At 37.5% G+C, this 25,412-nt stretch overlaps 1 protein-coding gene across 1 annotated transcript; it reads left to right on the top strand.

The window, feature by feature from the left end:
- Positions 1 to 5,396: 5,396 nt before the first annotated feature.
- Positions 5,397 to 17,230, top strand: LOC122754736 (olfactory receptor 10R2-like). The gene is made up of 2 exons (XM_044003206.1): positions 5,397 to 5,591; positions 16,274 to 17,230. The coding sequence occupies exons 1-2, from the start codon at positions 5,397 to 5,399 to the stop codon at positions 17,228 to 17,230; spliced, it is 1,152 nt and encodes a 383-aa protein (XP_043859141.1).
- Positions 17,231 to 25,412: the final 8,182 nt, after the last annotated feature.

The raw sequence follows: 25,412 nt of genomic DNA, 5'->3' as shown, positions 1-25,412 counted from the left end.
AATGTCCAATTCTTTGCACCACAAAAAGTGCTGATATAAATATTTTTGTACATGTAGGTCCTTTTTTAAAGATTTTTTTTTGGGGATACAGACCTAGTAACGGTATTCCTGGATCAAAGGGTATGTATAGTTTTATAGCCCTTTGGGCATAGTTGAATATTTCCCTCCAGAATGGTTGGATCAGTTCTACTAACAATGCCTTAATGTCCCAGTTTTCTTACATCTTCTCCAGTATTTATGATTTTTCTTTTCTATCTTATTAACCAATCTGATAGGTATGAGGTGGTGTCTCAGAGTTTTAATATGCATTTTCTAATCAATAGTGATTTAGAGCATTTTAATGACTATAGATAGCTTTAATTTCTTCATCTGAAAACCACTTGTTCATATCCTTTGACAATTTGTTGATTGGAGAATGGCTTGTGTTCTTATAATTTTGACTCAGTTCTCTATGTATTTGAGAAATGAGGCCTTTATCAGAAACACTTCCTTTAAAATCATTTCCCAGCTTTCTGCTTTCCTTTTAATCATGGTTGCATTTGTGCTGTTGTTTTCAGAGCTAGTTCTAGGGGGTCCGTTAGTTTTCAGTTCTTCCAAAGTGGTATAATCTAAGGAGAGGTGTGCTTACTGCTTTCCTGGCTTCTGTTCTGGTCATCATCATCTGTGGGGTCCTTGTTCTTGTGGTCCTCTTTTCCTTCATTGGCACTTCCTATCTCTATATCCTGCAACTATCCCAAAGATTTCTCTCAACTAAGGGGAAGAAAAAGTCTTTCTCTAACTGTGGTTCTCATCTTACTGTGATAGTCATTCACTATGGCTATGCCTCTTCATCTACCTGAGTTCCATAGTCAGCTATATTTTCAACAAGGACCAGATGGTCATAGTGACATAAACCATCATCACAGCTCTGTTAAATCCCATGATGCACAGAATCAGGAATAGGATGTACAACAGGCTATCAGGAAATAGTTGGGCAGGAAATTTCATCTAAAATGATATAATTTCATAGGTCCCTTTAATAATTCAGTTTTCATGCTGAATATGGCTCCTAATTATACATGTATTATAATTGAATTTTTTTGCTATTATTTATTTATTTTTTTGCAGGGCAATGGGGGTTAAGTGACTTGCCCAGGGTCACACAGCTAGTAAGTGTCAAGTGTCTGAGGCTGGATTTGAACTCAGGTACTCCTGAATCCAGGGCCAGTGCTTTATTCACTGCTCCACCTAGTCACCCCCAAATTTTTTGCTATTATTAAAAAAAAGTTACCTAAATGATTTTTTTGGTCAATGTAAATATATGGAAATGCTTCTCTATTAAGTATCTAGAAGTCTAGATAACGTTAAAAAATGTAAAGATTTGCAGGCATATTGGAATCAGACAGATTAGCCTTGTTGACTGTGGGCCAACTAGTGTATACATAATAAGCATATACCAGACCCCCAATGCAGGGTTTATGTGGGATGTCTTGGTATCTGATGTCTAAGACTTCTACAATGTGGTAAAAAGTTTTAACAGTCGGTTAGATAATGGAGAGACGCCAGTTTTTTTTTAGGACCACACCAGTCCGCCTGCGACGCACGCCAGCTTGCCTGCTGAGCACTCGACTTCTGGGGTGCAAACTTAAAAGGCAAGGAGAGAACGGAAGTGGAGCCTTTTTTCCTGCTCCGCTGGTCTCCTGGCTGCACTACTCAGACAGACGCGGACTGGAGTTTGACTCGGCCCGGCTCTCGGTTAACAGCACGCACTTGACTCAGTCCCTCTCCCCAAAGGTGGCCTTCGGTTTTTTGGTGAGTTTTATACAGAATATAGACTAAGCCTAGACTTAAGACGATTTGTATTGTATTTCTATTTTCCTATCCTTCTAATCAACATCACCTTGTGACTACCATACAATAAAAGCTCTATCTAGAAAACCAGAAGCTTCTTCCATTTACTAGTCTGGGAGATAAATTAAGGGAAAGGTTAAGTAGGGTAGATTTATGATCTAATATCCAATTTTAATCTCACAACAGCATGGCTCCACTTGACAGGTGAATAAAGCATACTCTGACAGGACTACCTTGAGTAGAGTATAGAAGTTCAGTGTTCATATGACATCTGATATTGGGGGAAGAAAGGAGATCAGAGTAAAACATGCCTCAGAGACTGAGAATGCATGCTTTATTTCCATTTCTACAGAGCTGTATACTTTATTAAATGTTTTTACACACTTTTCATTTGATAATTAAGATAACTTTTTTGGGGGGTGAGGCAATTGGGGTTAAGTGACTTGCCCAGGGTCACACAGCTAGTAAGTGTTAAGTGTCTGAAGCGGATTTGAACTCAGGTCCTCCTGAATTCGGGGCCAGTGCTCTATCCACTGCGGCACCTAGCTGCCCCAAGATAACTTTTATGATGTAGAAGGTAGGGGAGGATTAATACTCCATTTTACAGATGAGGAAACAGATTCAGAGGAGTTATTTTGTCATTCTGTCAGTGGTAGAGCTAGGACATGAGGCCTGAATCCAAGTCCATTGCATCATTGTAAAAGAGAGAATAATTTAAAGTTGCTGCAGAAGATGGATTTTTGCCAGTGACCTGAGAATGAAAAAGTATACAGATATTCTGTGCAGGAAGGAGAGACTCATTCTGGCCACGAGGATCGTACCAAAATAAACATAGTTGAAGATGCTGAACAATCAAACCAAATCTTGCATTTACTGTGCCAGAGCTTTGCTGTGAGGAATTCTTATAAAAAGGCCTCCTGGTACAGACTTAAGCATTTGCTGCAATAAGGAGTGAGTTAATAATAACTCATATTTTTTTCTTTTTAGTAATTTAGCTTTAAAAAACATTTGCTACCATCCTATGATATAATTAACGTGAATTTTATTACTTTTACTTTATGGCTGAAGAAGATGAGGTTCCAAATGTTTCAAGGCCTTGCCTAGGGGTATATAAATGCCTCAGCAAATGAACTGTGACTTAAAATCTGCTCTTTGGATTTAATGACTAATGCTCTTTCCACTGAACCATGGTATTCCAGTAGATTGCAGAGTCAGCCTGACTCATCCAAAAGAATGATGTAATACCTTGCATACTCCCATAGTATAGGGCATACACACAGCCTAAGGCCCCCCTCTCTCTATAGAGACAAGAAAGCACCAGTGAAGGCTGGCTTTCGTTTTAGCCACAGTCTCTATCTGTGGCTGTAGTACCAGCTGTTTTACCCATCCTTTTTCAAATGGAACTGGGATCTTTGTTCTTAAAACTCATCTTTGATGTTCTTATGACCTATAACCTTTGTCTTGATGCCTATAGGAGTAGGAGATAAATGGGGCCCTTCCTGATCCCAGCAGGAATATCCCTTTGAGATTTTTCCTGAAGCTAAATAAATACTCATGAAAAGTTGCCTGGTCACTGAACTATTCAGCTCTCTGAGTCAAAGGAAGGCATTTTCTAACACTTCCATGGTTCCTCTATGACTGACATCCCATGATCCCATTCCCTTCTCCTCTCTAATCTTGCCCATCATTTCTACAAATATAGGGTTTTTATATTTCTATAAATATTGAGTTGTTTCTGTCTTTGCTAGTCTAAGTTGTCTTTGAGCCCTCATAATTTACTCCTCTTTGGAGGCAGAGACATGAAATGGGGAAAGAAGTGAGGTGACAGAGACCAACCCAATTACTTCTATGTTTTTTCTTGATAGTACAAAAGTAGGGATTTGGGAGCAGGGAAACCTGAAGTAGGTGAACTGTTGTTGTTGTTGTTGTTGTTGTTGTTGTTGTTTTTCCTATTGAAGGGCCCTACCAGTTGCCAGCTTTTTAATGAGCCCACAGGGAACCATGGAGAGCAGACCAGGAAATTCTCTATATGAATGACCTGATTTCTTCAATTTGGGCAATAGAGCTTTAAAGTCACTGTCCCAGATGTGGTAGTCCTCATTGGATTCTATTAAGTAATTTAGGTGGAAGGACCTGTGTCAATGTAGTGTAGTTATAACCCTCTGGGGTCATGACAACAAAATTACTACTAAAGATTTGGGTATTAGAACTTAGAGACAAAAATCCATTAATGATGCTCACTGGGACAAGAGATTGAAGAAATGTCCATGGAGAGGAGACCGAAGGGACCCTGCACAAGGAAATAGGGTGAAACTAGTAGAATGTAAGCACATCTGAAATGATGTGGGTCTCCTTATTTTAGGCCATATGTCCCTGGGTATATGGAGGCACCCATAGAGCATATGGAAATTGGAGATTCTGATGGAGAATTTTAGTTGGGAGATTCCTGGAATAGATATAGCAGAACCTGAGAGATAGTGCACCAATGCCAATGGTCTCCAACTCTTCTATTTGAGGTGGGACCTAAGACATGATCTTGGAGTTTTTTATTTGGGGTTGATGATGAAGATACTTTTAACTTTTAACATGACTTCTGACTAAGGGGATTGGGATAGCAAAACTCATACATACTGGTTTAATCATTTCATTTCAGGTCTCCTATGAGCTATGATCTGCTTTTCCATAGTCACTCGGCAAATAAGGAGAGGAAATTATATGATAATGAATAGTAGAGAGGGGCATAACATGCTTTAAGGAAGTTAGAGGAGTAGAGGGGGCTGGGTGATAATGGGGCCAAGATAGGGGGTGGTGAAGCAGGAAGGCAAGAAGGGAAGATGTATAGGAGAATTGTAAACATTTTGTGCCCCCCACCCCACCTTAGAATCTCTTCTGTATCCAAAGGATACTATATCCTTTTCCATTCTTCTATCTCAGACCTCCTTCTATCTTTTAGGCAAGTTGCCTTATTAACCTCTTTTTGCAACTGCAACCTCTTTTGTTGCCCCTTTTTTTCCAAACTATCTGCATGCCTCCACAACCCTCATTTTGGTGTATAGAAATCTCTCTGTCTCTACAAGTCCATACTCCCCTCCTCTTACCCCTTTCCTACTTCAAAAAATCTGTATCTTACTTTCCGGAGATGGCTTCTCTTTCAGCACTAGTCTGAAATGCATTGATCCCTAATTGCAACCCCTTCCCACTCTCCTCCCCATTGTATTAAAAAGCCACAATAAGGAAATCATGGAATCCCAGTGCATATATATATATATATATATATATATATATATATATATATATATTTAATTTTTTGCAGGACAATGAGGGTTAAGTGACTTGCCCAGGGTCACATAGCTAGTAAGTATCAAGTGTCTGAGGCCGGATTTGAACTCAGGTACTCCTGAATCCAGGGCCACTGCTTTACCACTGCGCCATTTAGCTGCCCTATATATTTTTTAAAAGGAAAGAGTCAGTGAAGGTGATGGAGAAGTAGGTTTACAACATGACCATGTTCCTATCTAGAAAGTCTTGCTCTCCTTGGACCTCACTTTCCTATTCTCATTCAGGGGATGGATCTGCTACAGAGCCAATATACGGATGAAGAACAGGAAAGGAGAGGAAAAGGAACCCAGTGGGCCAAGGAAAGTCACAGAAGCAACTTAAACATCAAGTCTGTCATTAATCAGTCATTTAGCCTTTTAGCCAGTAGCAAGATGGACTTAAATCTCCCTGGGAACAGAACGTGTAGAGGTTGTACTCACAAGGTAAGTACCTATAGTTCCTAGCTCTGTTGTGAGAATATAGGAAATGGGAATGAGAAAACCCATATTATATCCTGGTTCCACCATTGACTAATAAGCCTTAGCTTTGTTAAATTATTTAATTTCTCTCAGTCTCAGTGAATTTAGCTGAAAAACAGAAATCCTAGAATCCTAGAAAAATGAAAATAAATTGTTTTATTTAGAATTGTGTACAATCTTAGCAAACAGTTTATTTCTGAGAGGTGATCCAGAAGTTTGAAAATGGACAGATTTTTTTAAAAAGTAATTTTTAAATGTCAATAGTTTGGTTAAAAAAGAAAAATCACAAGTTAGAGCTATCTAGGCAATTAGTTATAACTGTATAATAATGATGGCTATCATTATTTATTTATTTATTCTTTTGGTGAGGCAATTGGGGTTAAGTGACTTGCCCAGGGTCACACAGCTAGTAAGTGTCAAGTGTTGGAATCCGGATTTGAACTCAGGTCCTCCTGAATCCAGGACTGGTGCTTTATCCACTGTGTCACCTAGCTGCCCCCAATAGCTATCATTATGTAGTACTCTAAGGTTTGAAAATCACTTCACATGTTGACTTGTTTGCTCTTCACAACAATACTGGGAGGTAGGTGCTGATAATTATTCCATTTAACAGATGAGGAAACTAAGGCTGATTGAGGGCAAGTGACTTGCCCAGCTAATAGGTGTCTGATGCTGGATTTGAGCTCAGTTTTTCCTGAGTCCAGGTTCAGCACTCTATTCATTGCCCTGACTTAGCTGCCTTGAATTCATTCCATTATCATTTAATCAACTGATTAGCCATTAAATGAATCAATAAGCATTTTTTACAAAGTGCCAGGCACAGTGATAATGTCCAGGAATAAAAAGAAAGACCAAAACACATGCTTTAAAAAATCCTGCCCTGAAGGAACATACAAACTAAAGGGGAAAATAGCATGTTAATAAATACATGTAAAAATGTATATATACATACACATTTATACATCAACATAAATCCATATAATATTCATAATACATATATACACATATACCTGCAGTATGTATATATATAACTCATATCTAGAAATATAATATATACATATACATACATATATTTACATATAGAACATATTCATACACACACATATATACTTACATGATATACACAGAATAAAGAAATGTAAGCCTAGAGGGGAAACTGCATCTCCATGGGGGATCCAGAAAAGCCTCTTCTAGAAGCCAGCATTTGTGTTGTTGTAAAGGAAGCCAGAGATGTCAAGAGATCTAGATGAAGAGCAGATCACTACAGGCTTGGGGAATAGCCAGTGCAATGGGAGATGGAGAAGCCCAGGTGAGTTGTGTGTGAAAACACTGAGAAGGTAAGGAAGGGGTCAGGTTGCAAAGAACTTTGAATGGCAAACAGGTAATAGGAAGCCACTGGAGTTCATGACATTTTGGGACCAGATGACACAGGCAGACTTTCCCTCTAGGCAAATCACTTTGGCAATTGTGTGGTCGATAGACTGGATATGGGGAGACACTTGAAGGAGGAGAAACCAATTCGAAAGCCTATTGTAATGGTCTATGGCTTGAAAGTACTAATGGCATGACTAGAGTGGTGGCTGTACGAACATAGAGAAGGGCCACAGAGAGGAAGACTTTGTAGAGAAAGAAATTATCAAAAAAGGCAGTAGTCAGATATAAGATATTATGCACAGTATATAATAATAATAATAATACAACAATAATTGCTAACATTTATATATTGCTTACTTTATGCTGGGCACTGTGCTAATACTTTACTACTATTATCTCGTTTGACTAGAGAGTATATACAAAACAGAATACTAGATATGGTATGTAAAAAGAAAAAAAAGAACAACATTGCCCTGCTTTCAAGGGGTCTATATTCTACTAGGGATGAAATGACATGTGCAACAGGTAATAAATGTCAGGAAACTGAATGAAACAATGATTAATAATTATTTCTGTCTTCATTTAACAAGGTACTACAGATCTTTCTTTTCCTCAATTGTCTTTTTAAAGAAAATATTTTTATTTTAAACTTAATTCCAATTTGAACAAATATGAATAAACTAAATAAGAAAATCTCAAATAAAACAATGAAATACAAATTATACTTTGCAATTGAAATTTTATTATTATTTAAATATCATTACATATAATTCTATTTTATTATTTATTATAATATTCCAGCTTTAAAAGACAATATAATCTTAGTGAAATCTCAATAATTTAATTGTTTTTGGTACTTCCTATTTTCCTTTTGTCTGTTTACTTACATTTACAAAAGGACCACAATAGTAATCAACCACAATAGTCCATCAAATGATTCTAAATCAAACATCATCTATGTGTCAGGCAATGAGCTAAGCCTGGGAATACAAGGAACACAACAAAGACTAGTTCTCTTCTTTTAAAGCACTTAAGGTCTAATGGGGGAGACAATAAGCAAAGAAATAGGTACCAAAAAGATAGAGGCAGGACAAACTGAGCATAGTCTCTGAGGGAAGCCACCGAGTCTAAGGAGCACTGCAGAAGGCTTCTTATAGAAAGTGAGACTTGCTGAGGCTTAATGGAAGCCAAGGAATATAGGTCTCCTTTTAAAAATGTGTAGATGAGGGCAGCTAGGTGGTGCAGTAGATAGAGCACCGGCCCTGGAGTCAGGAGGACCTGAGTTCAAATCTGGCCTCAGACACTTAACCCTTACTAGCTGTGTGACCTTGGGCAAGTCACTTAACCCTCATTGCTCAACCAAAACAAACAAACAAACAAACAAAAAAATGTATAGACCTTTCCCCAGGCATCCACCTCCCTATTTATAAAGCAGTAATGATTTCATTTGACTAGGATGAAATTCTATATCTTAGTCCTCTGAAAACAAGGAGAAAAAAAGAACCTAGGTTTATGCTAACTGGAAACATAAGTTACAACAGTATAGTCATGTGGAATCAGTACATGTATCTGGAGGAAGCCCATTAGCACAGGGCTTGAATAGAAAGCAGAATATAACACTTCATATTTCCTATTCTTTCTACTAAATTATAGTGTCACACTCTGCATTGTTTCTAGTTTTTCATGGTTAGAAATTGAATTGATAATTTATGAAGTGGGATCAGGCATGCATAGTTCTTTGGGTTCTTGCCAGGAAAGACCATGATTGGCAGTGGGAAATGGGATGGTAATTATACTTTATTTAAAAATAGAAGATATGGGGACAAAAAGCCCAGAAAGGCAGAGGCAAGTGTTTAAAGTGAAAAATGAAAGGCATGGGGCCAGAGAATGGGATGGTAGCATGGAGAAGAGGGTAAAGAGGGAGAGACAGAGAATATCACTTACATAACCATGGATTAGAGTTGAGGACATTCAGCAGCATGGACCCAATGGAGATGGAGAATGCTGGGAGTAGGGAGGAGTTTGAGGTCTCATTATAGGGATTTTTTGGGAAACAGACCAAGTCCTATCTGTGCCACCTTGAGATTAGTTCATTAACATATCCAAATCATCTCAAAGTGATTGGTAAAACTTCAAAGTCATTCTCAAAGAATTAAATTCTCAAATCTTTTTGATGTTCTTCTGGTCTGGAACCTTGGAGGTCTCTTTAGTGTCTGGAATTGACATCACAGGACCAGAACTGTGACAAGCAGCACCTAGATAGGTTTTCTCGATTTGGCACATATTACCAGGATGTGAATTTTAGTTAAGATATGATACAATTTGTAATTTATTTATAAAATATGTTCCCTTGATCTTTGGGATAGTTTGTATATGACTTCTATGTTCCTCTTTGCAATCTTATTTCTGGCTAATGTTCCTTTATAGTACTTACCCTAGTCTAGAGGAGGTCTAACCAGGGCAGTACATGGAGACTATCATATCCTTATTCCTTTTTCTCCTAATAAAGCCCTCACTTACTGGGTATTTCCTATTGCATGATAACTTACAAAAAGAATCAGATCTTGGGGGCAACTAGGTGGCTCAGTGGATAAAGCACCAGCTCTGGATTCAGGAGGACCTGAATTCAAATCTGGCCTCAGGCACTTGACACTTCCTAGCTGTGTGATCCTGGGCAAGTCAGTTAACCCTTATTGCCCTGTCCCCCCAAAATAATCAGATCTTTTTATCCAGTGAGCCCCCCAAAATGGTTATTTCCTAAGAATCTTAATACTTCAAAGTTTCAAGGACCAGTAATGTTGGAAATGTGATCATTCCCTGCACAGGTATAGATTAGAATCACTCTATTACTTGATTTTAGAAGTTATGTAGGATTTACTTGTTTTTTTTTTTTTGTTTGTTTGTTTTTGTTTGTTTTTTGCAGGACAATGAGGGTTTAGTGACTTTCCCAGGGTCACACAGCTTGTAAGTGTCAAGTGTCTGAGACTGGATTTGAACTCAGGTCCTCCTAAATCCAGGGCTGGTGCTTTATCCATGATACCACCATAGCTGCCCCCAGGATTTACTTGTAATAATAGATATACAGTCTATCATTGAGTCCATCATCAGAATTTACATTGCATTAACATAGCTTTTAAGGACTCATGTTCACCTCCATGCTACAAGGAAGCATCAGAAGAGGATCTTAGTGGAAGTGTTGATAGTGTTAATTTAAAAAAATTAAAACCTATCTGCTTAAAATATTCATCACTCTTTTATTTGTGTGTTAAACCTGTATCATATTCTGGTCCCCTTGACCACTTCCTCACCTTCCAGTCAGTAAGTTTTATAATACTTCAGGCATAGTTCCAAAGTGCTCTCCAGAATGGTTGAACAAGTTCACAATTCCACCAAAAGTTCATTAATGTACCTATTTTCTTTCATGCCCCACCACCACAGCATTTGTAATTTATGATAAGTGTGAGATGGTACTTTGAAATTCTTTTAATTTGCATTTCTCTAATCAATAGATATTTAGAGCATTTTATTCTAATGACTGTAGATATCTTTGATTTCTTCTGAAAACTGCCTGTTCATATCCTTTGACCATTGATTAATTGGAGAATGGCTCTTATTTTTATAAATTTGACTCAGTTCCCTATACATTTGAGAAAGGAGCCCCTTATCAGAGAAACTCACTATAACTTTTTAAAAAATATTAATTCATTGTCTGTGGTGCCTTTAACAAAATGTAGTTTCCCTGATTATCTCTTTTAATTAGGGCTGTTTTTTGCTTTTGCTTGGCTGAGACCATGATGCTATCCGTGTCTTTTTTATTTAAGTCCTTTATTTATTTTTATTTTTTGGTGAGGCAATTGGGGTTAAGTGACTTGCCCAGGGTCACACAGCTAGTAAGTGTCAAGTGTCTCAGGCTGGATTTGAACTCAGGTCCTCCTGAATCCAGGGCTGGTGCTCTATCCACTGTGCCACCTAGTTTCCCCAGCCCTTTATTTTAAGTCTGTATGTGTCTTTCTATTTCAAGGGTGTCTCTTGCAAATAACATATTGTTGGATTCTGATTTCTAATTTGTTCTGCTCTCTGCTTCTGTTTTATGGCTATGTACATCCCATTTACATTTACAGTTATAATTACTGCGCATATTCCTCTCTCCTATTTTTTGTTTATCCTTTTCTCTCTTTTTATCCTGTTACTCCTCAGATCTCTCTTTTGTCACTCCCCCTTCCCTTATTTCCTTTCCTTCCTACTTCCCTGCTGCGTAATGTAGATTTCCATACCAAATTGAATATACAGATGTATATGTATATGTGTATATACATATTTTCGTGTATCTTTCTATATGTACCCATTATCTATCTATCTATCTATCTATCTATCTATCTATCTATCTATCTATCTATCTATCTACCATCTCTTCCCTCTTTGAACCAATTCTGATGAGAATGAAGTTCAAGCATTTCTCACCACCACCAAACCCATTTCCCCCTCCATTGTAAAAGCTCTTCCTTGTGTACCTCTTTCATGTGAGATAATTTTTTCCATTCTTCCTATCTCTTCCCCCTTACTCTAATGCCTCCTCTTTCCCACCCCTACATTTTAAAAATCATCCCAATGTAATAGACTTAGACTCATGACCTAATAATGATAAAGTTCTTAGGAGTAACATTTATCATCTTCCGTTAGAGGAATGCAAACAGTTTAACCTTATTAAATCCCTTGTGATTTCTCTTTCATGTGTACCATTTTATAGCTTCTCTTGAGTCTTGTATTTGAAAGTCAGATTTTATAATCAGCTCTGGTCTTCTCATCAGGAATGCTTGAAAGTCCTCTATTTTATTAAATATCCATTTCCCCCCTGGAAGGATTATACTCTGTTTTGCTGAATAGCTTATTCTTGGTTATAATCATAGGCTCCTTAGCACTTCTGGAATATCATATTATGAGTCATCTGTGTTAATGTGGAAGCTGCTAAATCCTGGAAAAATTTTGACCATGGCTCTAGAATATTAAAATGTTTCTTTCTGGTTGCTTAAAATATTTTCTCCTGGAACTAGTAGCTCCAGAATTTGGCTATAATGTTCCTGAGAGTTTTCATTTTAAAATATTTTAGGAAGTGATTGATAGATCCTTTTAATTTCTATTTTACCCCTGGTTCTAAGATATGACAATTTCCTTTAAAATTTCTTGAAGCATGATGCCTAGGCTGTTTTGTTTATCATAGTTTACAAGTAGTTCAATATTTCTTAAATGATCTTTCCTTGACATATTTTCCATATCTGTTGTTTTTCTGATGAGTTATTTCACATTTTCTTCTTTTTAAATTTCTTTTGTCTTTGTTTTATTGTTTGATGTCTCATGGAGTCATTAGCTTCTACTTCCCCACTTCTAATTTTCACAATTATTTTATTCATGAAATTTCTTTCAGTAAATTTTTGTATCTTTTATCATTTGGTCAATTTTGGTTTTTGAAGGTCTTATTTTCATTAGTATTTTTGTGCCTCTTTTACCAAGTTGTTGATTCTCTTTTCATCATTTTCATCATTTTTTTTTTGGTAACACTCATTTCTTTTTCCAATTTTCCCTCTACTACTCTTATTTCTTTAAATCTTTCAAAAATTCTTGTTGAGCTTGTTTCCATTTGAATTTTTTAATTTAAGGTTTTGCATGTCGCTGTTTCACATGTCTTCTGTGTTTGTGTCTTGGTCTTCTCTGACACTCTTGTAGTGTGGTCCAGGTTGTTTTTGTTGTTATTGTTTTCTTATTTTCCAGCCAATTTAGTAACTTTGAACTTTATGTTAATCTAAGGTTCTACTTACCTTAGGGTAGGGAGAACTGTCCCAACTTTCAGTCTTTTTTTGTGTTGCTGTTTTCATAACTAGTTCTGTTATTTGGAAGTTTTTGGTGCTTCTAAGGTGGTATTATCTAGGTAGAAATACGGTAACTATTCTGTTGACCTGCACTCTGGTCTTTCTTTATACAGGAAGGGGCCTTACTCCCTCACTCCATGTAGCCACAAGTGCAAGTGTTCCTCATGGCCCTGGAACTATGACCAGGTCTCCTATTTCCTGCATCTGCAAGTATTAGTGCTTCCCCTTGCTTTGAAACTCATGAGCAAGGTCCCTTATGATCAACCACACAGCACTCCTTATTGCTGTAGAACTGTAGACCTAGAAACTTTGTATGGGCAGTTGCTAGGCAGTGTCAGTTCCTGTACCTATTTTCAGAAAAGTGTCCTGTAATCTCCTTCTGATTATTTTTTTCATCCCCTTTTATCATCTCATGGAATGAAAGCTTCTAAAAAGAGAATTAAAAGCTCCTCTATTGTTGTTGTCTTCACGGCCCACTATTGGTATTATCCCCACTTCTGGTGTTCCCACCTATGCACTCTGAAAGATACTTACCCCATTTCACAGTTTTCTCATGATTATCTCCTACGTTGTTTGGGCTGGGAAAAATGTCTCATTCTGACCTTTTATGGACTTGGCTGCCTCCAAAATTTAATTTGAGTTGTTATCTTAAAATTGATGTGGAGGAGAATTTTGGGAGATTTAGCTGGGTTGCTGCCTCTACCATCATTATTAGCTCCACTTTCTTTTTCCCTTTCAAGGACAATTGCTTCTTTTGGTAATTTAAGGGTATTGCACACTACTATGCATTACTCCCCCTTAAAAATTCACTAAGGACGACCTCATGTGCAAACGGTTAAGTAGAGTTGAAAAGTAGCAATTTTTTTTTAGCACATTAATACTTCAGAGTATTCCTCCAAATAAGGGCTAAATGAACTCATCAAATATCTATATACACCATGAAATTCATTGAAGGTCTTTGTAGTTTTTTAAATGTGCAATTAATATATGGAAATTAATCAGAAGAGGTCATTGATCAATTTAATGAGATTTTCAACCAAGCTAACAAAACAGGATGTAGTGCCACTATTAAGAGGCACTATGAGGGGTAGCTCCCCTAAGGAGTATAAGGATGCCTAGTGGCACCTTTGCTGATAGATGCAAAAAGCAAATTGAATGATTAGTTGGTTGAGACTCTGGGGGATGGACTCATTCAAGAAATTGTCTCTCTTGGTGGTCTATAAAATTAAGCTAATAAGCCATCTCCTCTCTCTCTCTCTCTCTCTCTCTCTCTCTCTCTCTCTCTCTCTGTCTCTCTCTGTCTCTATGTCTCTCTTTCTCTCTCTCTTTCTCTCCTCTCTCCTTAAAAAAGGAAAATGACATGATGAAGACCTGTGATTTAGGAATGACACGTTGCCAGCTCTGTGTAGAATGGGTTAAAGATGTATGAGACTATAGGCAGAGAAATCAATTTGGAGATTATTGAAATAGTCCAGGAGATAGGTGATTAGGCTGGATTGGTGGCTGTGTGAGTAGAAAGAAAAGGATGGATATGAGATATGTTGTGGTGGTAAATTTGACAGAATTTGACATGGAGAAGCAGACAGTTGAAGATGATTCCAAAGTTGCAAACCTAGGTGTTTGGAAGGATAGTGGTACCTTAAACACACAAAAAAAGAAGTTGTCAGAAATTATTGCCCATTAATGAATAGAAGGCAGATGGGAAGAGGAATCATCTGTTAGCTTAAAGAGATCATTCTTTTTGAAGAATTTCACTTTGACCAAAACTATATTTGTTACTTTGAACACCAAGGCACCTGTCTAGTAGTAGTTGAAGATAATGAGGAACTTAACTAAGTAGGTGACGGTAGGAGTGGAAAGCCTCATAATGACACTTTTGGTAGCCACTACTCCATCATTCATTCATTCATTCATTTGTTCATTCGTTTGTTCATTCATTTTGGCAATTAATGAATAAATTTTCTATACTGAGTATGTGAAGAGACTTGACCAAAGGATTATGGGCAATGAGTAAACATGAAGACAGTTCTTGCCCTGAAGGGCCTTACCCATCTAGTTAAAAGGACAAGATATATACACGAAGTGATAGAAAATACATGTTATAAACAATGGAGATATACATATATACATACATACATGCACACACATACAAATATATGTATGTATGTATTTATGATTAAGGATAAAAAGGAATTAAATGGATTGGGTAAATCATAAAAGAGATCCTAGGGGAGGTGAAGTGGAGTTTTTTTTTAAAGCAACATTTGGAGTATTAGGACCTTTGCTGGTACAAACTGTGTGAGACCATTCCAAGTCATAGAGGTGGTAAGAGGATATATATGCTGTATATGGATCATAGTATTTTATTGATTTGGAGTCAGAGGGCATTTAGTATCTGTGTGACCTTGGGAAGTCATATTGCCTCTCTCAGCCTCAGTTCCTTATCTATAAAATGAGATGCTTGGACTTGGTAGACTTTGAATTCTCCAACAGCTCTATCTTCATTAGGAAGTCCCTGTGTCATCTACGTGGAGGATGTGATCAGTTCAGCTCTCACATTGCTAGTCTGAAACTAGTGGGGTCACCACAGACTGTGTTCACTCAAGTTGGGGAGGGATTTTTCCATAGAAACATCAGTAGGGATATATGGGAGGAAAGATCTATGTGGAATAGTTTTCAAATCCATAAATATTCCTCTCATACTGGGTTGGAGCCAATGTTCTCCAAATTGGAAAGTCTAGGTTGCAGCTAGGTGGAGCAGTGGATAAAGCACTGGCCCTGGATTCAGGAGTAGCTGAGTTCAAATCCAGTCCCGGACACTTGACACTTATTAGCTGTGTGACCCTGGGCAAGTCACTTAACCCTCATTGCCCCACAAAAAAAAAATAAAAAAAAATTAGAAACTCTATCAGTTAATCTTCTTTGTATCCTTTTCACGAGGCTGCTTCTTTTCCTCTTCCTCTTACTGTACATGTAAAGGTCACAGAGAAGATCATACTCAGATCTGACAAGCCCCAAGTCCCAAACTCTGAGGCTCTTTATTCCTACAAATAGCAAGGACACCAAAGGATATAAGTAAAATAAAGAAAAATAGTCCATGTGGATCTTCTATTTCTAAAAATGAATGAGATTAACTTCATGGTGGATTTGAATGATTATACAGAAACTGTGTAATCAATCAAGCATTGTCCAAAGAATTGCTGATTCAGTTGACAATAAAAGGCATATCCTAAGTTAGTTTATTTGCAGCTATATCACATCTCTAGCTTTTCATTGTTTCTCCCACACTGCAGACAATTCAGGGTGTGTCCAATTACCTAAATCATTCAGAACAAATACCCTTAACTCCCAAGGTCCATAGAACTGAATATTTTCCCCGCTTCCTTCCCCCCCCCCATCTCTACCCAGGATATTCCCAGCAAAATGATTCCTCCAGCCAATCTTACCATGGTTAATGAGTTCCTGTTGGTGGGCTTCTCTTACCTCCAGGAAAAGCAGCTTGTGCTTTTCCCACTGTTCCTCTGTCTTTACCTGCTCATTCTGTGTGGGAACATCACCACAGTGACTGCCATCCGCCTGGAACACAGACTTCACACCCCAATGTACTACTTCCTGAGTGTCCTTTCTGTTTCTGAGACCTTCTACACCATTGTCATCCTGCCTAAGATGCTCATCAACCTTCTTTCTGTGTTTAGGACTATCTCCTTCACCAATTGTGCTGTGCAGATGTTTTTCTTCCTTGGCTTTGCTATCACCAACTGCCTGCTGCTTGGGGTGATGGGTTACGACCGTTATGCTGCTATCTGCCACCCTCTGCGCTACCCAGTCCTCATGAGCTGGCAGGTGTGTGGGCAGCTGTCAGTCACTTGTGGCATTTTAGGTTTTATCATCTCACTAATTATGGTTAACTTGGTCTTTAGTCTCCCCTTTTGTAATTCTAACAAAGTCAACCACTACTTCTGTGACATTTCACCTGTCATTCGACTTGCCTGTACAGACTCAGACACTCATGAATTTATCATCTTTATCCTTGGAGCCCTTGTGCTTGTGGTCCCCTTTTTCCTCATTTGCATTTCCTATTTTTCTATCTTGAGAACTATCCTGAAAATTCCCTCAACTGAGGGGAAGAAAAAGGCCTTCTCTACATGTGCTTCTCATCTTACTGTGGTAATCATTCACTATGGCTGTGCCTCCTTCATCTACTTGAGACCCACAGCCAGTTACATCTCCAACAAGGACCGCCTGGTTACAGTGACATACACCATCATCACACCTCTATTAAATCCTATGGTGTATAGTCTTAGGAATAAAGATGTACAACTAGCCATCCGGAAAGTGTTGAGCAGGAAATTTCACCTAAAATGACACAATTTCATTGTTCAGTTTGATAATTCACTTTGGTGTCTAATAATCTCCCAAATTATACATGTATTACAACTGTACCCTTGGATGCTACTGACAAATGTTAACTGAAAGATTTTTTTGTCAATATGGATATGTGGAAATGAATTTCTTTAGGGAACATGGAATTCTGGATAACATTAAAAAGATCAAGGAGATTCAGGCATATTGGAGTCAGAGAAATTGGTCTTGGCAGGGACTGTGGGCCAAAACAAGGTCACCAGAAAGTGGTGACCTAGAATAGTAAGGGAAAGGACTTTCTTGGGGACTTGCTTTGGGAAGGATGATGAATTAAACCTGAGATGAAACAAAATATCAGATGAAATTCAGCTGTTTTTGTCTGTGACACCATCATTTTCCCAGTATCTAGTCTCAGAGGTGTCCTTGTCTATATCTGTTTCATCGCTTTACTTCCATAAGTCACCAAGATTTTAAAAATTCATTTTCACTATGTCTTTTGAATGAATTCCTCCTTTCCAACAGTGTTTTTACTATTTTAATAATCATAACTATCATCATAATGTGGCAAGACAATTACAAAAGTCTCTTCATTTGTCCTTGGCCTTGCATTCTCTCCCCCTTCCAATCAGTAATACACATGATTATCAGATTAATTTTTACTAAAATACCATTATTTTATCATCTGTTTAAAAAATTCCTCGTTCTCTATATAAGATAAATTAGAATTTTTTTTTGACATTGACACAACACCATAGCCTTTCCCTAGCTTTCTATTTGTATATGGATGTGTAAGTGTATGTGTATACATATGTGTATGTGTATGCTCATATATATCATATATATGTCTGTATGTATGTCTGTATGTATACACACAAGTATACAGAAGTTTGATCCCTCCCCTTGTCTCATCACCTAGGTTTCCTGCAGGGGAAGGAGAGAAATGCCATTGCATCAGCTACCTTAAGTGGTCTCATAGCCTTAGTTACCTAATGCCCAGCAGGAATGGACAGAGTACTGGTTATAGAGGCAGGAAGACCTGAGTTCAAATCCAGTATTGGGCATGTATTAGTTGTATAGCCCTGGCCAAGTCATTTAAGCTCAAGTATTAAATGGGGAAAATAATAGTAACTAGGTTGCTGTAAATTATTATGAAGATAATATTTGTAAAGTGCTTTGCACCATGCCTGGCATGTAGTAGATGCTATATAAGTGGTTATTCCCTTCCCCCTTTCACATGATTGTTGTAAGGATCAAAAGAGATAAAATTTATAAAGTATTGAGCACAATGGCTAGCACATAGAAGGCACTTAATAAAGGCTTATTCTCTTCCCTCTCCCTCTCTGCTTCCCTTCCCTGAGTGGACCAACCTGAAGTTGTACTCCTGGGGATTTAATAACATCTGAACTTTCCTAAATAAATAGCAAATTCCCATCTAGTCATAACTTCCCCATCTCAGTGTTTCTGACCCTGTTTATCAATATTCAAACTTTGTTTTTCCCCTCACTGTTTATTCCCTTATTCTCATGTCTCTCAGGGCTCCCATTCACTGTGAGCTCCCCTGTCTCCCCTCCTCCTTATCTCACATCATCTAGATGTCTTCTGCAACTGTGACTGTCTTTATTCCACTTCAGATGAAGATGTGGCCCTTTTCTTTGCCAAAGCAAACCACTTATCTGTATGTATTGGTGATTTAATTTCTAACTTGACTTCTCTATCAAATTACTATCTGTATTACCCCACTCTCTCAATTATGTTCAACCTCTCCCTCCTGACTTGTTCTTTTCTTACCACCTCCAAATATGACCAAGTCTTTCCCATCGTCAAAAGCAGTAACTTGATCCAACCATCCCTGCTAGCTATCATTCATAATCTCAGCTCCTATTTATGGTTAAACTCATTGAAAAGGCTCCTTACAATTGATGCATCTATTTCCTTTACTCTTACTCTCTTGAATTCTCTACACTCTGGCTTCTGACCTCATCTTTCAACTGAAAGTGTTCTCTACAAAGTCAGTCAGTCAATAAACATTTTAAGCACCTATTATTTGTCAGGCACTCAGCTTAATGTAGGGGGTACAGTCCCCTGCCTTTGAGAGGCTAAAAATCTAATAGATTAGATGACATGTAAATAATTGTGTACAAACAAGCTATAGATAAACTGGAGATAATACACAGAAGAAAGGCAATAGAATCAAGAGGGAAAGACTTCCTGTGGAAATTGAGATTTAGCAGATACTTGAAGGAGGTCAGGAATACTAGGAGATGAAGATGAGGAGGGAGAGAATTCCATACCTAAGAGAGCTAGTGAAAATGATTGGCATTGGGAGATGGAATATTTTGCTTGAGGAATAGGAAAGAGACTAGTGTCACCAGATCACAGAAAATGTGGTGAGATGTAAGTTATAAGAAGACTGGAAAGGTAGAAGGGAGTAGTTTGGGAAGGGATTTGAATTTCAAAGAGAAGGCTTTATATTTGATCCTGGAAGACCACTGGAGTTTAATGAGTAGGTCAGACTTGTGCTTGAAGAAAATCACTTTAATAGTTCAATGGAAGATGGATGTGTTTGAGGAGAGACTTGTGGTAAAGAGACCAATCATTAGTCTTTTTCAGTAGTCCAGGGGTGAAGTGATGAGTTCCTTCACTGGGGTGGTGGCAGTGTCAGAGTTGAGAAGAGGAGCATGTTTGAGATATGTTACAAAAGTAAAATGAGCAGGCTTTGGGAATAGTTTGGTACATGGGGAGTTAAAGAGAGTGAGCAAAGATCTTTTAATTGCCAGATCTACTGGTTTTTTTTCCAGGTTGCATCCTTGACCTCCTTACATGCCACCTTTGACACTGTTGGTCTTCTACTTTACACTGTCTTCTCTCTAGGTTTCTGTGGCTACCCAGGTTATCCTCCTCTCTATCTAACTTCTTCTAACTCTCCTTTGATGGCTCTTCAACTAGGTCATGCCTGCTTACTGTGGATGCTCCTCAGTGTTGTCCTGGCCCTTTTCTCTTATCCCACCGTTCTCTTTCACTTGATAATCTCATTAGCTTCCATGGCATCAAATATCACTTCTATGGTGATAATTCTCAAACCTACTTATCCATTTTTAACCATTTTCCTGACATCCAGTTTCACTTCTCCAACTGTCTATTGTACATCTCAAACTATATGTCCTCTACACAGCTTAAACACAACATATCCAATGTTGAACTCATTATCTTTCTTTCCCCAAACTCTAATTCCTAACTTGTTGAAGGTACCACCATTCTCCCAGTCACCCAAGCTCATAGTCTAACTGGCAGCCTTGACTCCTCCCTCTTTCTACCCCAATATTCCATCTGTTCCCAAGCCCTGCTGATTTTACCTTCATATCATTTCTTGTATATACTTACTTCTCTGCTCTGATGCTGCTATATTCTGGGTACGGGTCTCATTCCATCATGTCTGGATTATAAAATAACTAATTATTTCGGATCTCCCTGCTTCAAATGTCTTCCCAGTACATTCTATCCTAACACTCAGTTTGTCAAATAATCTTCCTGAAGCAGAAGGCTTGACCATGTCACCCATATTACTTCAATAAATTATTGCCTCAAGAGTCAAATATAAAAACTTCTATCAGTGGTTGAAAGCCTTCCTAATCTGCCCTCTTCCAACCTTTTCCACTCTTCTGACACTTTACATAGTACCACATACTCTGTAGTCCAGTGACACTTGCTTCTTGCTATTTCTTCACATAAGATAAGCCATCTCCCCAACTCCTTACCTTTTATTTTATTTTATTTATTTCATTATATCTATTTATCTGTTCATCATTCATTCATTCATTATCTATCTCTCTATCTACTCTATCTATCTATCTATCTATCTATCTATCTATCTATTCTATCTATGCTATCTATCTGTCTGTTCTGTTTTGGGGCAGGGCAATGAGGGTAAAGTGACTTGCCCAGGGTAACACAGCTAATAAGTGTCAAGTGCGTGAGGCCGGATTTGAACTCAGGTCCTCCTGAATCCAGGGCCAGTGCTCTATCTACTGTGCCACCTAGCTGTCCCCAAACTCCTTACATTTTAACTGGCTTTATCTCATGTCTATAATTTGCTCTCTCCTCATTTCTGCTTCCTGGATTCCTTGGCTTCCTTCAAGTATCAACTAAAATCTTACCTTTAAAGAAAGCTCTTCTGGTTTTCCTCAATAATAATGCCTTCTCTTTGTTGATTTTCTCCAAATTATCATATGTATGTTGGCACATATGCACATATAGATACTTATAGATATAAACATATGTGAGTTACAGAATTTGTGCATAGCTGTTTGTGTACTGTCTTGTCCATTAGACTGTGAACTTCTTCGGTGTAGGAATTGTATTTGCCTCTCTTTGTGTCCTCAGTAAATCACATGGTTCCTGTACATGGCAGATTCTTAATAAATACTTGTTGATTGAATGATTAATTTTTTTCTTATTAACAAATTTGCAATATTATTTTCATTAATTAATTAAATAAGGTCCCATACCAGTTTATTAAAAACTTAATTTTGATGACCTAAAGATGCATCCTTTCCTCTTAGTTTATACTTTTGTTTTAGAAGTAAACATTAAAATAGCTAAATATATAAACTCATGGAATCGATAATATAAATGAATATATTTATGATATTTTTACTATGACAAACATCATAACTATAAAAATAGATGATTTTTCCTCACTCCTTTGGAAACATGGTTTCACATAACTCAGCTAATTCTAATCATAGAAGAATGCTCTTTAAAAACAGAATGCTCCTTATATTTCTTCTCAACATCACAATAAATTCAGCTTCTTAAGAAAATAAGCTAAATTAAATTTTATTTCTTTGACTTTTCTTTAGTAAACACAGTAAAGAAGTCTTTCCAGAATATAATGTATTTGTCAGCTCCTCCCCAACTTGTGTTTTTAATATATATATATATATATTTTTTTTTTTCAGGCAATGGGGGTTAAGTGACTTGCCCAAGGTCACGCAGCTAGTCAGTGTCAATTGTCTGAGGCTGGATTTGAACTAGTTCCTCCTGAATCCAGGGCTGGTGCTTTATCCACTGAACCACCCAGCTTCCCTCTGTTATATATTTTTAATAATGTTTCTTTATAACACCACAGTGAAAGTAGTTCTAACAAGGAAGACTTTTCTCCTTACCTTCTAATTTGTCTTCTCCACAGATTCTTTATAGCTCATCATGGAAAAGAGATAAAACATACAACTTCTCCCTAACTCTATAAGAAGCACTTCATCATAGGCCATTTTCCCCCCAACTGATTTTCTATTATCAGTACCAACTTAATTTCTCAACATTCCATTTGGCTTTCTGTTCTTTTTTTTTTTTTTTTAGTGAGGCAATTGGGGTTAAGTGACTTGCCCAGGGTCACACAGCTAGTAAGTGTTAAGTGTCTGAGGCCGGATTTGAACTCAGGTACTCCTGACTCCAAGGCAGTGCTCTATCCACTGTGCCATCTAGCTGCCCCTGGCTTTCTGTTCTTAAAGAGAGAATAACAGTTTTTATAATCTCTGCAGAAGTTGCTTTTTGAAACCGTGCATACATGCAGATATATTCATGTATGTAAATTTGTACATATATACATGGATAGACATATACACAATGCACATCAAATAATTATATATGAATACAACACACACATCAATCAATTACATATATGTATTTTTAGCCGCATAATAGCTAGTTGAGGAGATAAGATGATGTATTAGAAGTATTTATTACTTCAAAAAGGTGTAGTATCTGATTATTTATATATGATATTATTTTATAATTTCAACCTATACTATATTATCTATTTTTATGATTTTCATGTTGTCTTATACAATGGGTTGTAGTTACTTTTTTTTTTTTTTTTTTTTTTTAGGGAGGCAATTGGGGTTAAGTGACTTGCCCAGCTCAGGGTCACACAGCTAGTAAGTGTTAAGTGTCTGAGGCTGGATTTGAACTCAGGTCCTCCTGAATCCAGAGCCAGTGCTCTATCCACTGTGCCACCTAGCTGTCCCTGTAGTTACTTTTTAATGTCTTCTTGGTACATGCCTTTTTATGCATGTGTAAATATGTAAGTATAGTATCATATGTATTACTATTACTATAAATATAGCATTACTACTATATATTATATATGTATGCATACTATATATGCTCTTAACATTGTCTTACTATATTATTATTATTACTAATGATACTTTTCTCTTTGTATATACTATTCTGATGTTTACATCTATTATGTTATTTTTTGTTTAAATATTAAGTTATTGAAGCAGTCTGTCAAGTGATATTCTCCATCAAATTTGATATACCTTGAATTATTATTTTTGAGGACTGAAAAGTTATGTTATGAGAAGAAATGCAACAGCAGAGTATATTGGATGATTGCCTTAGGATCCAAGCTATGAACTAAAAAGGAAATGACTCAGGAGCAGGTGGGGAAGGACAAGGGTTGGTATAATTGTCAACTAGCACACAGGTCACAAATATCCATCAGATCCACATTGCAGGATATGCAGGTCAGCAGATGCTGACCAATACAACTAAACCTTGAATTCACTGCACTAGATTCACTTTGAGGAATTCTGAAGTGGCTTCCTTGTAGAGACAGAAGCAATCGCTGACTGGATACCCACAGTTGGAAGGCATTGAGAAGTGGTGTTATTAATAACTCACATTTTTAGGTAATTTAGCTTTACAAAACACACACCACACCCTGTGATGTAGGTAACATAAGTATTATTTTATTATTCCCACTTTACAGATAAAGAAACCAAAGTTCCAAGTCTTTTAATGCCTTGAATAGGGTCACATAACTGTCTGAGCAAATGAACTTGGACTTGAGCTCTGCTATGACCAGCACTCTTTTCACTGAGCTTTGATATTTCAGCATAGTACTGAACCAGCCTGACTCAGTGGAAAAATGAATATAAAGTTACACTTTTCACATTTCCATAGAATAGGGCACACACATATTCCAAGGTCTTTTTCTATCTATTAAGACAATAAAGCACCAGTAAGGAGTGACTTTAGTTTTAGCAGCTCTCTGTGACTAGGGTACTAGCTCTACTAACCATCCTTTTTCAAATGGAACTGAGACCTTTGTTTCTAAAACGTATCCTTTCTGCTCTTATGACATAACCTTTGGCTTGTTTCCTATGAGAATAGGGGATTGATGGGAGCCTGCCTTATTTTAGCAGGAAGACCCACTTGAGATTCTTCTCCAGCTAAATGCTCATGAATAGGTTCCAGGTCAAATAACTCTTTAGCTCCCTGACTCAAGGAAGGCATTTACTGACATTTTGAGAGGTTATTCTGTGACTAACATCTAGAAATACTCCTACTTCTTTCTCTTTTCAACCCTTGTCCATTAGTTCTATGATTGTAGGGTCCCTTCTGTATCTCCTAGTCCAAATTATCTCTCTTTAATTCCTCATAATCCACTCCTCCTTGGATGCAGAGGCAAGAAATAAGGGAAGTGATGAGAGTGACAGAGAACAGCCCAGGGTGCTCTATGTCTAGCTTTCATAATAAAAAAGTCGGGACTTGGGGGCAGAGAAACCTGAGGGGATAGATTTGTTATTTCTGTTGAAGGTCCTCACTAGGTTCTAGCTCCTTAATGAGTCCACAGGGAACCATGGAGAGGAAATCAGAAAATCCTTCCTATGAATGACCCAATTTCTTTATCTTGGTCATAGAATTATAAGCTCATTGTACCAGACCTGCTTGTTCTCATTGTATTCTATTAAGTAAATTGGGTGGAAGAACCTATGCTAAATTTAATGTAGTAATGATCCTCTAGGGTCATATGAACAAAATTTCTGATAAAGGCTCTGGGGCCACAGATGCTAGAGAGATAAAATAAAAGTCCATTAATAATGCTCATTGGGACAAGAGTTTAGAGGAATGTCCGTGGAGAGGAGGCTAAGGGGACTATACAAAAGGAAATAAGGTGATGCTAGTAGGATGTGAGTATATCTAAAATGATTTTGGTCTCTTTTATTGAGGTCATAGGCTCTAGGGAGTATGGAGGCACCCCCAGAGCATATGGAAAATAGATTGTTATAGAGAATGTCAGTTGGGAGATCAATGGAATAGATGGAGCAGAAACTGAGAAGTAGGATACTAGTGCTAATGGGCACTTATACTTAATGTGGGATCTGAGACAGGGTTT

The sequence above is a fragment of the Dromiciops gliroides genome, chromosome 4, assembly GCF_019393635.1.
Source record: "Dromiciops gliroides isolate mDroGli1 chromosome 4, mDroGli1.pri, whole genome shotgun sequence".
Classification (NCBI taxonomy): Eukaryota; Metazoa; Chordata; class Mammalia; order Microbiotheria; family Microbiotheriidae; genus Dromiciops; species Dromiciops gliroides.
Note: the sequence above shows the minus strand (reverse complement) of the source record. Positions and strands in the feature narration are given on the sequence as shown.